This window comes from Arachis stenosperma, chromosome 1 (genome assembly GCF_014773155.1).
Source record: "Arachis stenosperma cultivar V10309 chromosome 1, arast.V10309.gnm1.PFL2, whole genome shotgun sequence".
Taxonomy (NCBI): Eukaryota; Viridiplantae; Streptophyta; class Magnoliopsida; order Fabales; family Fabaceae; genus Arachis; species Arachis stenosperma.
In genome coordinates, this window is record NC_080377.1 from 10,053,795 (window position 1) to 10,065,234 (window position 11,440).

An 11,440-nucleotide genomic window follows, 5' to 3' on the forward strand; every position below is an offset into this window, starting at 1 on the left:
AACTTTTACATATAGACAAAAAACAAATGATAAGATGATGATAAGTGAATAACACAATAAGGTGATAACATTACACTGAAACAAGGTACAATTACTCCAAACATTTTGGCACTGCCACGTGGCCCACCTAACTATCACGGTTAACCTCTATAAACTTGCCACGTGTTGAACACTCCCGGTCCCACGTCACACTAAAATTTTCTTGTTCACAAGTTTGTAATTCACAGATGGGACAGGAAATTCCAAACCAAAAAAAAAATGCTAGTAAGGTATTGTTAATATATTTTTCTTTTACAAAGGTTGGTTTTAAAACTTTTACAAAAAAGTATATAACTAAATGATGATTTAAAATATTTTTATGTTAATGATATTTTTTATGATTCTAAATTAATTAAAGGACAGCAAAACTAAGTTAATTCCTATAATGTGATTAGGTGATATTTGGGATGGATTCTCTTCAGTTAAAAAAATTAAATATTGTCTAATATTTAATCTAATTCTTTATTTTTTTTATTTAATTTTAGTCTCACTTAAAAAATTAAAAATAAAAGATCACACTTTATTCTCTCGAATATTTTTTTCACTAGAGAATCCATTTCCGGTGACACCTAGAAAATTTAGTTCTTATTACTTAAGTAGTTAATATCTAAAATGCTAGTAGTATATGTTTAAATTCAACTCAACACTTTAGTCTTAAACTTTGATTATGCTTATGATAATAAAGAACATTGAATATTAATTAAATAAATTAATTTTACTCCAAAATTTTATTTAATATTTAATAAATTAGCTTAAATGATGATCTCTGTTATATAAGTACTTTGACTAATAAGCCTTCGAGCGAATTAACAATGTATCATAATTGAATATGTTCTTTATTATTAAAAGTAAAACTACAATTATTTCCACTTAATTATATAACACACACATATAACACACACAAATTCCCAGACACACTGATAATAACATGAGGAAAATAATGGAGTGCAAAACTGCAAATGGACCCGAATATTTAAATGTTTAATTTAATTTTTTGCATTTTAATTTTCGTCTGCATTCCTTTTTTTTTACAAATGTACAACTCTTTGCATCTTAATTATGCAATTTAACCTTCTAAATTTCATTAATTCACTTGAAGTAACTCATCAAGAGGAATCATATATGCTCTTTAAAATAAAAAAATCCAAGCAAAAGTGCAAAACACGCTCTTATACATTTCTCAAAATAATCCATACGTAAATAATTAATTTAAATAGATCAAATGGTCAATTCGTTTAAATAAATATCGAACATTCAAATTCTATTTTATATATATATATAATAATTTATTAATCAATAATAAATTTTTAACTAAAATTTAAATCTGTAATAAATTAATTTAAAAAAATAATATATTAATTTTTAACTTTTGATATATAAATATTTAAATTTATAAAAATTTAAAAATATATTTAAATTTTCGATCTCCTTAAAATTTGAACATATTATGATATTAATCTTAATTTAATTTATTTTATTTTAAAAAAAATTTTATATGTACATTTGTACCGGCCAAATTAATATGACTAGAGTTATATTTAATTTTTTTATTAGATTTAACAAACACAAATGAATAAAGAAATTGATTTATTTATTTTAAAAAAATTAAGAATTTAAATATATTTTTAAATTTTTAAAAATTTAAATATTTACAAAACAAAAAATAAAAAATTTATTTATCTTTTTCTTATTAATTCTTGACATGTGAAATTAGTAAATACCGTGAACAAACAAATACGCCAATTTCGTATAAAAATACCCTATCCGTAGAGAGTATACATGCAGCACTAAATATACGTTAAGGATAAGAAGATACACAAAAAAGGCACCAACCTAGATTTAAGGCTTAAGCCTCTCAATATTTTATTTTTCACGTATCTCTATTTTCTCTCTCCTCTCCCTGTCGGTGTACACAGATCTTGCGCACTTCCAACGTTCTTCTTCTTCTTTTTGTGTCACTATTCTTCTCATTTCGGCTTATTCACCTGCAACAAATCGTGGGTATCACTTGGTTTTTAAGTTCAATCAACGAAGCTATAGCGCTGTGTTTCTCCCACCTCGGGATCTTTGGTGGGGTTGTCAGAAAATTCAAAAAAATAAGGACTTTTTGTTGCCAAATTGGAAATTTGTGGCTTTAGAAATCTTGGTTCTTCCAAAAACTTGGTGAGGTTGGTGTTTGTGGGATTTGGAGAAGAGTGAGCGAGTGTGTGTGTGTGTGTGTTTAATTGTTTATCAGTGATTCCATTTTTCTTCTATGTTTGGTGAAGAGAAGGATAATAATAATAATAATAAGCTGGGATTGTTGTTGTGGATTTGTGATAAGGAGAGAGGGTAGGTGGGGATAAATGTGGCTGATTTGAATGGTCAAAGTTTGAATTTTTTTGAAAATTCTAAGGTCTTTGTTTTGTTCAGTTTGTGCTTGATCTTCAAGAGGTGTCAATAATTTTGTTGGGCTCAGCAGAAAATGCAGCAAGATCACAGGAAAAAGGTGGATTTTTTTTCAGCTCATCATTTCTGAAAATTGTGCAATTTGAGATTGGTAAAGTAATCATGATTTAGTTCATAACTTATTATGTCATCAATGAATCTATCAGGCTTATTTATTGATCTTTGTGGTTGTGATGATTGGTGAGAGTTATGATGAAGGCACCACCCTAATGAGATCATGAAGATTATGTTGGAGAATGGTGGTTACTGAGAGTTATTAATGCGTTGATTTTGTTCTTAACTCTGTTAACTTGAGACTCATATTTTTTCAGTTTTAGTCCTTCATGTGGTTTGGTTTCTGTATGCATCTGTTACTAATGAGAGCATAACGGCATGGTTTGGCAAGATATTTTTTTTTTCTTTTTTAAATAATCTTTTCTGCCCCTCTTGATTTGTGATTTATGCAATTTGTCTCAGTTCAAGATTGAACTCCTAATCTAAATGCATACAGTATCAGATCAGACTTTTTGTGATTGTGTGATATTATTGGTATTTTAGTTTCCTTTGTCCTCTGTTAACAAATCAAATTTTGTCTTCTAATATAATTCCTTCTTATGGAGGCAATATGTCACTTCATGTTTATTATCTGTTTGCTTGATTGCTTTATTTCAATCTGTGTCATACTAATAATCATAGTCCTATAAATATAATTGAACTCATCTTTTTGTTGAGTTTTTGAATCTTTGGTACTATGATAATTCCATGATTTGACTTTTATGTTAACATACGAATTTGTATTATGCCTATTGATTTTATTGATGAGTTCTGAAATATGTCTAATGTAAATTTATCTTTTTAAGACAACAAAGCAAATTCAAGTTTGTTTCTAATTTATATTTCTACCTGTGATCTAATTTCCTTTTTGTATTTATTTGATGCTTTGGGGCCAATTTGTAACTTGTTTTACACCATAAAAGCTAACTTTCCTGATTTTGATACAGAATTCAACAGAGATGGATTTTTTCTCCGAATATGGTGATGCCAACCGGTACAAAATTCAAGAAGTCATTGGGAAAGGAAGTTATGGTGTTGTCTGTTCGGCCATTGACACTCATACAGGTGAAAAAGTGGCGATTAAGAAGATTCATGACATCTTCGAGCATATATCTGATGCCGCACGTATCCTCCGTGAAATAAAGCTTCTTAGGCTTCTACGACATCCCGATATAGTTGAAATCAAACACATCATGCTGCCACCTTCTAGGAAGGACTTCAAAGATATTTATGTTGTTTTTGAGCTTATGGAGTCTGATCTTCATCAAGTCATCAAAGCCAATGATGACTTAACAAAAGAGCACTATCAGTTTTTCCTTTACCAATTACTTCGAGCATTGAAGTATATTCACACCGGTAATTATCCATATGTAGCTGTGATTATTGATTTTGGGTGTTTTTGTGCTTATTTTATGAAAAAAGTACTTTTGAATATATATATATATATATATATATATATATATATATATATATATATATATTGTCTTGTAAGTTTCTTAGTGATTTTGTTGATATTGATTTCAATATTGCCTATTCTAACTAATAATTTGCTACACAATACAGCAAACGTGTATCATAGAGATTTGAAGCCAAAGAATATACTAGCAAATGCAAACTGTAAACTTAAAATTTGTGATTTCGGGTTAGCTAGAGTTGCCTTCAATGACACACCAACTACTATTTTTTGGACGGTACGCCTTTAATACATCTCCTTTATACCTTTTTTTTCGCGACCAGCTTTGCTTTTAATTCATTTATTTATCTAAACTTATCACTTGATTTGGAAAGTAGGGACTGATGTTTCGAGCTTTGCTTATTGCATGTTGTGTAGGATTATGTTGCAACAAGGTGGTATAGAGCTCCGGAGCTTTGTGGATCATTTTATTCTAAGGTATGGCATTTCTAGATTCTTTTGGACATCTGTAGAAATTGGTGATAGTATAAAAATGCCTCTAGTCTACTTACCACACCTTAATTTAAATTGCGTTACGCCAATGATACATTTATTTATTTGGTTATTACTTAAGATTGAAGACTGTTATCATTATGTTTTGTCTTACTAATAGTGTAGTCATATATGCATTTGTTTTCTTTGCTTCTTATGTTGAACTAGCGCTTTTGTGTTCATTTTGATATTTTTCTGGTTGGCCTTGGATTTTGAGATTTCTGCAGCTGTAACATTTTTTTCTTTTTTTCTCCTTTTGTAATTCTTGGTGCAGTATACACCAGCAATTGATATATGGAGCATCGGGTGCATCTTTGCCGAAGTGCTCACAGGAAAGCCACTTTTTCCTGGAAAAAATGTTGTCCACCAGTTGGATCTGATGACAGATCTGCTTGGGACACCCTCACTGGATACCATATCACGGGTAACTTTTTCCTCGCAGTTGTGCATGAAACCATCTATTGCACTATGAGCACAATTCTGAACCAAAGCTTACAGGCTTGCATCAAATTTTTTGCGTTGGATGCAGGTACGCAATGAGAAGGCACGGAGATACCTTACTAGCATGAGGAAAAAACAGCCTGTGCCATTTGCACATAAGTTTCCTAATGCAGACCCTTTAGCGCTACGACTACTAGAGAGATTGCTGGCTTTTGATCCGAAAGACCGACCTACTGCTGCAGAGGTTTGTGACATTGTGACATTGTAGATCATGTATAACGATCTGTAATATGTTATCTTGACCTTCTTTCTTGAGATATATAATGGTTTTTTGGTGTCTTCAGGCATTGGCTGATCCTTACTTCAAGGGACTGGCTAAAGTTGAGAGAGAACCGTCCTGCCAGCCAATCACGAAAATGGAGTTCGAATTCGAAAGGCGAAGAGTCACGAAGGAGGAAATTCGTGAGCTAATTTTCCGTGAGATTCTAGAGTATCATCCACAATTATTGAAAGACTACATGAATGGAACAGAGAGAACTAATTTTCTTTATCCAAGGTTTCTAGTTTCTTCATTGCATTTCAACTGTTTTCGCCATCTTTTCTCTTTTTCTCTCTTGATAGTTTTTACAATTTCTGTACAGTGCCGTTGATCAATTCCGGAAGCAGTTTGCTCATTTAGAGGAAAATGGTAAAAATGGACCAGCAGTGCCACTTGATAGAAAGCATGTTTCTCTTCCAAGGTAATTCTAATCTATTGTTGCAATTTCTCATTTGCATTTGTTAGGCATTTTATGCATTGCCATTGTAGTTGTGGTGTAACCATATATAAAATTGAATCTTGCAGAATTATAATCACTAACTAACCTAGTGCATCATAAACCAACATTATCTTCGGTTCACCGCAGCATTGTCTTTGTTTGCATATATGTTATGATTATGAATGTTTAAGATCAACAAGGAGGCATAGTCAGATTTTCACTTCATCATGCTCTGATATTATTTTGACAGGTCAACAATTATACATTCAAACATTGCACCCACCAAAGAGCAGACGAGTATTGCTTCCTCGAAAAACCGGCAAACAGCTGAAGACTATAACAAGAGCTCGAGAGATACAGAAATTACAGTGCCACGGCCAATGCCAGGTGCCCAAAGAATTCCACTAGGTATAGATTTGTTATCATTGTTCCTCTTAAGTAAGTTTATAGTTTTACATGCATGATTTATAATAAGTTATACTTGCATTTATATTTTCAGCAAAACCTGGTAAAGTTGTTGGGCCGGTTGGACCGTACGAGTATGCGAGTGTTGTCAAGGATTCTTATGATCCAAGAACATTAGTAAGAGGTTCTGTGGTTCCTTCTCAACCTGTTCCCACAGCATACTATTACCATAGTTCTAGCACCAGTAATCGACCGGTAACAGAAGCCGATAAGGGCGTTCCTTTGCAGGCAACAACACATGGTCAACAATGTGGAGTTAATGCCAAGATAGCGCCCGATATAGCAATCAATATCGACAAGAACCCATTTTTCATGACGCGTGTCGGAGTGAACAAGCTAGAACAAGATGATCAAATAGCCATAGAAACAAACTTGCTGCAATCTAAGGCTCAATATGGTGGGATTAGTGCTGCAGCTGGAGCCACTGCTCATAGAAAAGTTGGACCTGTTCAGTATGGTATGACAAGAATGTTCTAACTTCTAAGTAAGATTTCAAAATATGGAAAGAGCAATCCCTTGTAGAGCAAAAAGAAAAGTTCCCCCTCTAAATTGAACTGAATCTCTAAAGTGAGAAACTTAACTTTAAGGTGGATATATTCTTATTTTCTCACTTTAAGGGGTGTTCCTGAGTTGGGGTTCTGGAGAGAAAGAAATGGAACCGTTCCATTCTTTCGCTTCAGAAATCCAACTCAGAAACACATCCTTAGGGAGAAACTATACAGTCTTTAAAGGAATCGTATTCGTATCCGCGGAGAAAAATGCTAAGTCTCTTGTGGTTTGTATAATATGAGGGATAGTAAGGGCCATAATGAGGCAATGCTTTCCCTATGAAGAGCCAGCATTCTGTGGTTAAAAGTTGTAAACTTTGGTTACAATTGTCAGCAAACTGTAACTATGAAACAGAATCCTAATTTGCAAGTTAATCCATACCATTCTATTTCCCTTTCTTCTTATTTGCCTCCTTGGAGTGCTGTTGATTTCAAGTGAGACCTAAATCTCTTGGATGTTTCTATCTCTGGAAGATTAATGAAGTTCTATGAACTTAACACATCAAATTGATTCATTGTCAAAGTAACTTGTATTGGTAAATTATGGATACATTTGGAATTTCAATGTATTGATATAGTTAGTAGTGTGGACCGACAAGATGTCAAACCTATGTTTGTCAACAGAATTTTGCTTTAATTTCTGTTGAAATGCTGTGTGTTTCGTATAGACAAAAAATAAATAAATAAAAAGATTTTGTTAACGTATATAAAAAAGAGTTTATTGAAAAATATTTTTATATTTTCATTTTTCAATGTATTGAACTTGTAAAAAACAAAAAGTTTTTTTTATTATACTCTTAAAATATATTATTAAAGTAAATGATAGTTAAATAAAAAATATAAAAAATATGTCTGGATAAAAAGAAATTGAAGATACAGCTTACAATTGTTTCTTTTTCATGCTTATCAAAATATACAGAGAGTAGCATATAAAATATATATATATATATATATATATATATATATATATATATTTTCTCTTTTTTTTATGTGAATTGTTATCTTTTTATGTATCGAAAATAAAAAATTCGCATTTTTTAATACTCGAAAAATAAAAAGTCAAGAACTTAAACTTACTACATTACAGTTTCCTCCGTCATTTTTTTTCTTTTTGATTTTCTCGGCAACCAAACGCCGAGTTTTTTTTTTTCCGATCTCTGATATATCACTTTTCAATCGTAAGAGCGCTCCTTCGCGTCGCCGCAGCAGAATCCGTTCGTTTGCAGCAGTTGAAGAATTCGTGAAAATCGTGATCGATCGAGAAAACGCATCAATAAGATAGAACGAGATCGACGATGCTAAGATGATGGAGGCGGAGCCGGAGATTGCGGCGGTGGCGAAGGTGGCGAGGGCAATGACGCTTCGCCGCCACCATTCCATGTCGGACTTGACCTTGGAATCGGTGCCGGAGGTGGCGGAGATTATAGAGGACGAGGTTCAGGATGAGGCGGAGTCGGAAGCCATAGCGGAGCTGCGGAAGCTTCTAGAAGAGAGAAAAACTCTGGCTGAGGTTCTAGAGAGAGAAAGGAAGGCGTTGAAGCAAGAGAACGCGCGGAGTGAGATGAAGGCGAGGGAGCTGGAGCGGAAGCTCATAGTCACAGAGATAAATGAGATCAAAGAGAGAAGCAAGAGATTTAGGGTTGAACAATCGCTGATGGAGAAAATCCATGAGAAATTGGGGGAAATTGGGATCCTAACGGAGAAGATCGAGAAATTGGAGAAGGCATTGAGGAATTGCGAGGAGAGAGCAAGGTGCATGGAGTGGGTTGCGATTGGTTTGAGAGAGAGGGTTAGGGAGGCAGAGAGAGCGATAGGAGTGGCAGGGCTTGATGGCCGCAGAGGTTCTCGATGTGGCGGCGAAGAGGAGGAGTTGGAGTTGCCGCCGTGGCCGGTGGTGGTGAAAGGATTAGGGTTAGCAGGAGCTATCAGTGCTGCTGTGGCTGCTATGATCTATTTTTGGTTTGGAAGACACAAATCTAGAAGATGAAATGCATGCATCCATGCATGGTTGCATGTGATTTGATCGAATTCAAGAATTTCAACGAGCTCTCAAAGTAAGAAAATGTTTACGTTCAATCCTTTGAAAAATGAGAAACATTCTTATATTCATTCTTTTATTGCATAGTGAACTGATTTACTCTTCAAAATGAATTGTAGAACTCTAGTGTTAAAGAAAAGTGCTTAGATGTGCTTATACATAAAGAGAAAAGTGCTGGTTTTGTTTCATATGTAGCATTCCACACTTCAATTTTGTAGTATTAGTTGTTATTTTTCTTTTTTGGTCATCTTCTTGCAATTAGTGTCAAGTGATAATGGAGTGAGCTTTTTAACTTCTTGTACTACATACATTTATATAGTATGATTACTGAAGTGGATAGTATTTAGTATAATAGAACTATAGAACATACAATTTTCTTCTTGAAGTACCTGATAGAGTATGATTGGCAGTTGATTTTTTATATATACGTAACATGATTGAAAAATATTATAATTTTTAGAACTAAATATACTATATTTTAAGTATAAAATATTGAGCAATAATACAATTTAAAAGAGTAAAATCCAATATGATCCTCTTTTGATGATATAAGTATAATATATATATCCCTCAAACACCAAATAAAGGATTTAGTAGGCTAAGAAAGTAATAAATTGATTCCCCAAAATTCCCATTTTCCTTAAATTAATGTATTATTTATTGATTATTATCACTGTGTGCAATGTTGTCCCTACGGCATTCAAAGGGTAATCCATGAGCATAACGCCTCAAATCACGGCAATAGTGATAAACAACCCACTTTGAGTTAACTTGCTTCAACTTTTTCTTGTTTTCATTGTCAAGACCTCTCTTCATTGAAGCACCAAAACCCTTGCAATCTGCTATGCCTTTCTTTGGAACACAAGCAGTGCCATTGTAGTTCTTGAACCTTGCTATAAATGGTGCTTGTGACAAGTCAATCTTCACTTGGCCCCATCTTGTTGCCCATGCATCCCCATTCCAGAGTGTTGTGTACAGCCTCATTGGTTGCTTTGTTGGGAATGGAACACCGATTATTTCTTTGTTGTTTATCACTCTGATTGGAGTGTCGTCCACCCAGAGTCTGCAATCCCAAATACACCACAAAACAAGATATATATATATATATATATATATATATATATATATATATATATATATATATTATTGTATGAACTAATCCACAAATGTTTATATTATTAGAAGATGAAGTTGCATGAATGGAAATTAATGTATAGTATTTTGTTAGGTAGAAACTCAGAGGCACCTAATTTAATATGAAGTTGATAGTTGAGAATAGTTAAATGATTTGATAGATTTAACTAAATTATCATCAAACTTCTCTCAACTATTAACTTCACATAAAGTTAACTGCACTTGAGTTTTCATCGTTTAATTAGCTTACATTATGCGGGCAGGGCTCCAATCAATGGAATAGGTGTGATAATCTGCTGTTGGATCAAACCAAAGATAGTATTGAACCTCACGACCCCCAACACCGTTTGCAAACACATTTGTTGATAGCATATATGGATCTCCGGTTAAGTTCCCCAAGAACTCAAGATCAACCTCATCATGGTGATCTCCTGTGGAGCTTAGCTGCATGCACGCACCATCAACATCCACATTACATGTCAAATAATCAAAACTAACATATGGTAGTGCTACACATAATTCATCAAGAATCTTGAGGCTATATATGTTGATGTGCTACACGCTTCGAGTATATTTATATTAAAAAATATTATTTGTACGCTAAAATCAGTTATCATAAATTTTATATATAATTGTAAATTACTTTTATTTGTGATTATATCCTTATTTAATAACTTTTTCGATCAAATTCTTACAAAATTATACTTAAAAATAATTATTTTTTAATATTCTTGTATGGAACAAGAATCTAATCACAAATTTTTGTAAAATATGAAAGGTTAATTATAAACTTTTTAAAATATATGAATTTATTTACAAAATTGATAAAACTACAGAAACCATCACTTTAATTAGTTAAACCTTTATATAAATATGAAGGTAATTAAATTAGGAATTAATGAAAAGAAAGAAATACATACATAAAATGCAGTAACAGTTCCTGCAGAGTTTCCTCCAACAAGCTTGATCTTCATGTCAAATCTTCCAAACAAGAATTGATCCTTGGTAGCAACCCCAGAACCAGAATATTTATCCATTGCAAGGGACATGCTTTGTCCACCATCAGAAATCTTAACCCTATCATCTCCAAATAGAAGGTCAAAATCAGTGTTGAAATTCCCACCGTATGCAATTGTGCTGAACCCTAACAACATACAAAGAAGGAGAAAATATGAACCACCCCATGAAGGAGCCATTTTTTTTAATTTATAATTCAATTTTTTTTTTGGAGAAATTGATTATTAGGGGAATTATTAATGATTATTTATATAAAAAGTTTGTATGAAATTAAAACATTTGGGGTGTGACAAATTGTTGCAAATGAAGGTGTCTAATCTGTCGAATACAACCGCAATGTTGCTGTTGCAATTGCAGTTGCAAACAACAATTTGAAAAATTGAAAAAAATTGTTGTTTCTTTTTGTTTTGTTTAACAAAGATGACGGGAGGGATATGAAGATAGTTGTTGGTGTCTCTTGACATTTTGACGTTGGACAAAGAGTCAAACCTCAAAGTTAGGTACTTCCTTAAATAGAAAAATGCTAAACTATGATTATATTCATATATTGTTTGCAATAAATAAGAATAATTTT

At 32.8% G+C, this 11,440-nt stretch overlaps 3 protein-coding genes across 5 annotated transcripts; 2 read left to right on the forward strand and 1 right to left on the reverse strand.

Moving 5' to 3' along the window:
* The first annotated feature begins 1,878 nt into the window (after positions 1 to 1,878).
* Positions 1,879 to 7,075, forward strand: LOC130964002 (mitogen-activated protein kinase 20-like). 3 transcript variants are annotated; one of them, XM_057889853.1, is made up of 10 exons: positions 1,879 to 2,527; positions 3,468 to 3,876; positions 4,084 to 4,211; positions 4,352 to 4,411; positions 4,740 to 4,889; positions 4,995 to 5,150; positions 5,251 to 5,462; positions 5,548 to 5,646; positions 5,915 to 6,051; positions 6,164 to 7,075. In XM_057889853.1, exons 1-10 carry the CDS (start codon positions 2,504 to 2,506, stop codon positions 6,604 to 6,606), a joined length of 1,818 nt encoding a protein of 605 aa, XP_057745836.1. In that variant the 5' UTR covers positions 1,879 to 2,503; the 3' UTR covers positions 6,607 to 7,075. The 3 variants fall into 3 exon arrangements, with proteins under 3 accessions (XP_057745836.1, XP_057745837.1, XP_057745835.1); XM_057889854.1 differs by having other exon boundaries at positions 1,882 to 2,578; positions 5,915 to 6,072; XM_057889852.1 differs by having other exon boundaries at positions 1,882 to 2,527; positions 5,915 to 6,072.
* A 729-nt stretch (positions 7,076 to 7,804) lies between these two features.
* LOC130964039 (peroxisomal and mitochondrial division factor 1-like) lies at positions 7,805 to 10,330 on the forward strand. The gene is made up of 2 exons (XM_057889855.1): positions 7,805 to 8,731; positions 10,113 to 10,330. Exon 1 carries the CDS (start codon positions 7,981 to 7,983, stop codon positions 8,662 to 8,664), a length of 684 nt encoding a protein of 227 aa, XP_057745838.1. The 5' UTR covers positions 7,805 to 7,980; the 3' UTR covers positions 8,665 to 8,731; positions 10,113 to 10,330.
* On the reverse strand, positions 9,373 to 11,045 carry LOC130974975 (xyloglucan endotransglucosylase protein 1-like). Its single transcript, XM_057899810.1, has 3 exons — positions 10,770 to 11,045; positions 10,100 to 10,293; positions 9,373 to 9,778 (listed from the first exon to the last, which is right to left on the reverse strand). Exons 1-3 carry the CDS (start codon positions 11,043 to 11,045, stop codon positions 9,373 to 9,375), a joined length of 876 nt encoding a protein of 291 aa, XP_057755793.1.
* Positions 11,046 to 11,440: the final 395 nt, after the last annotated feature.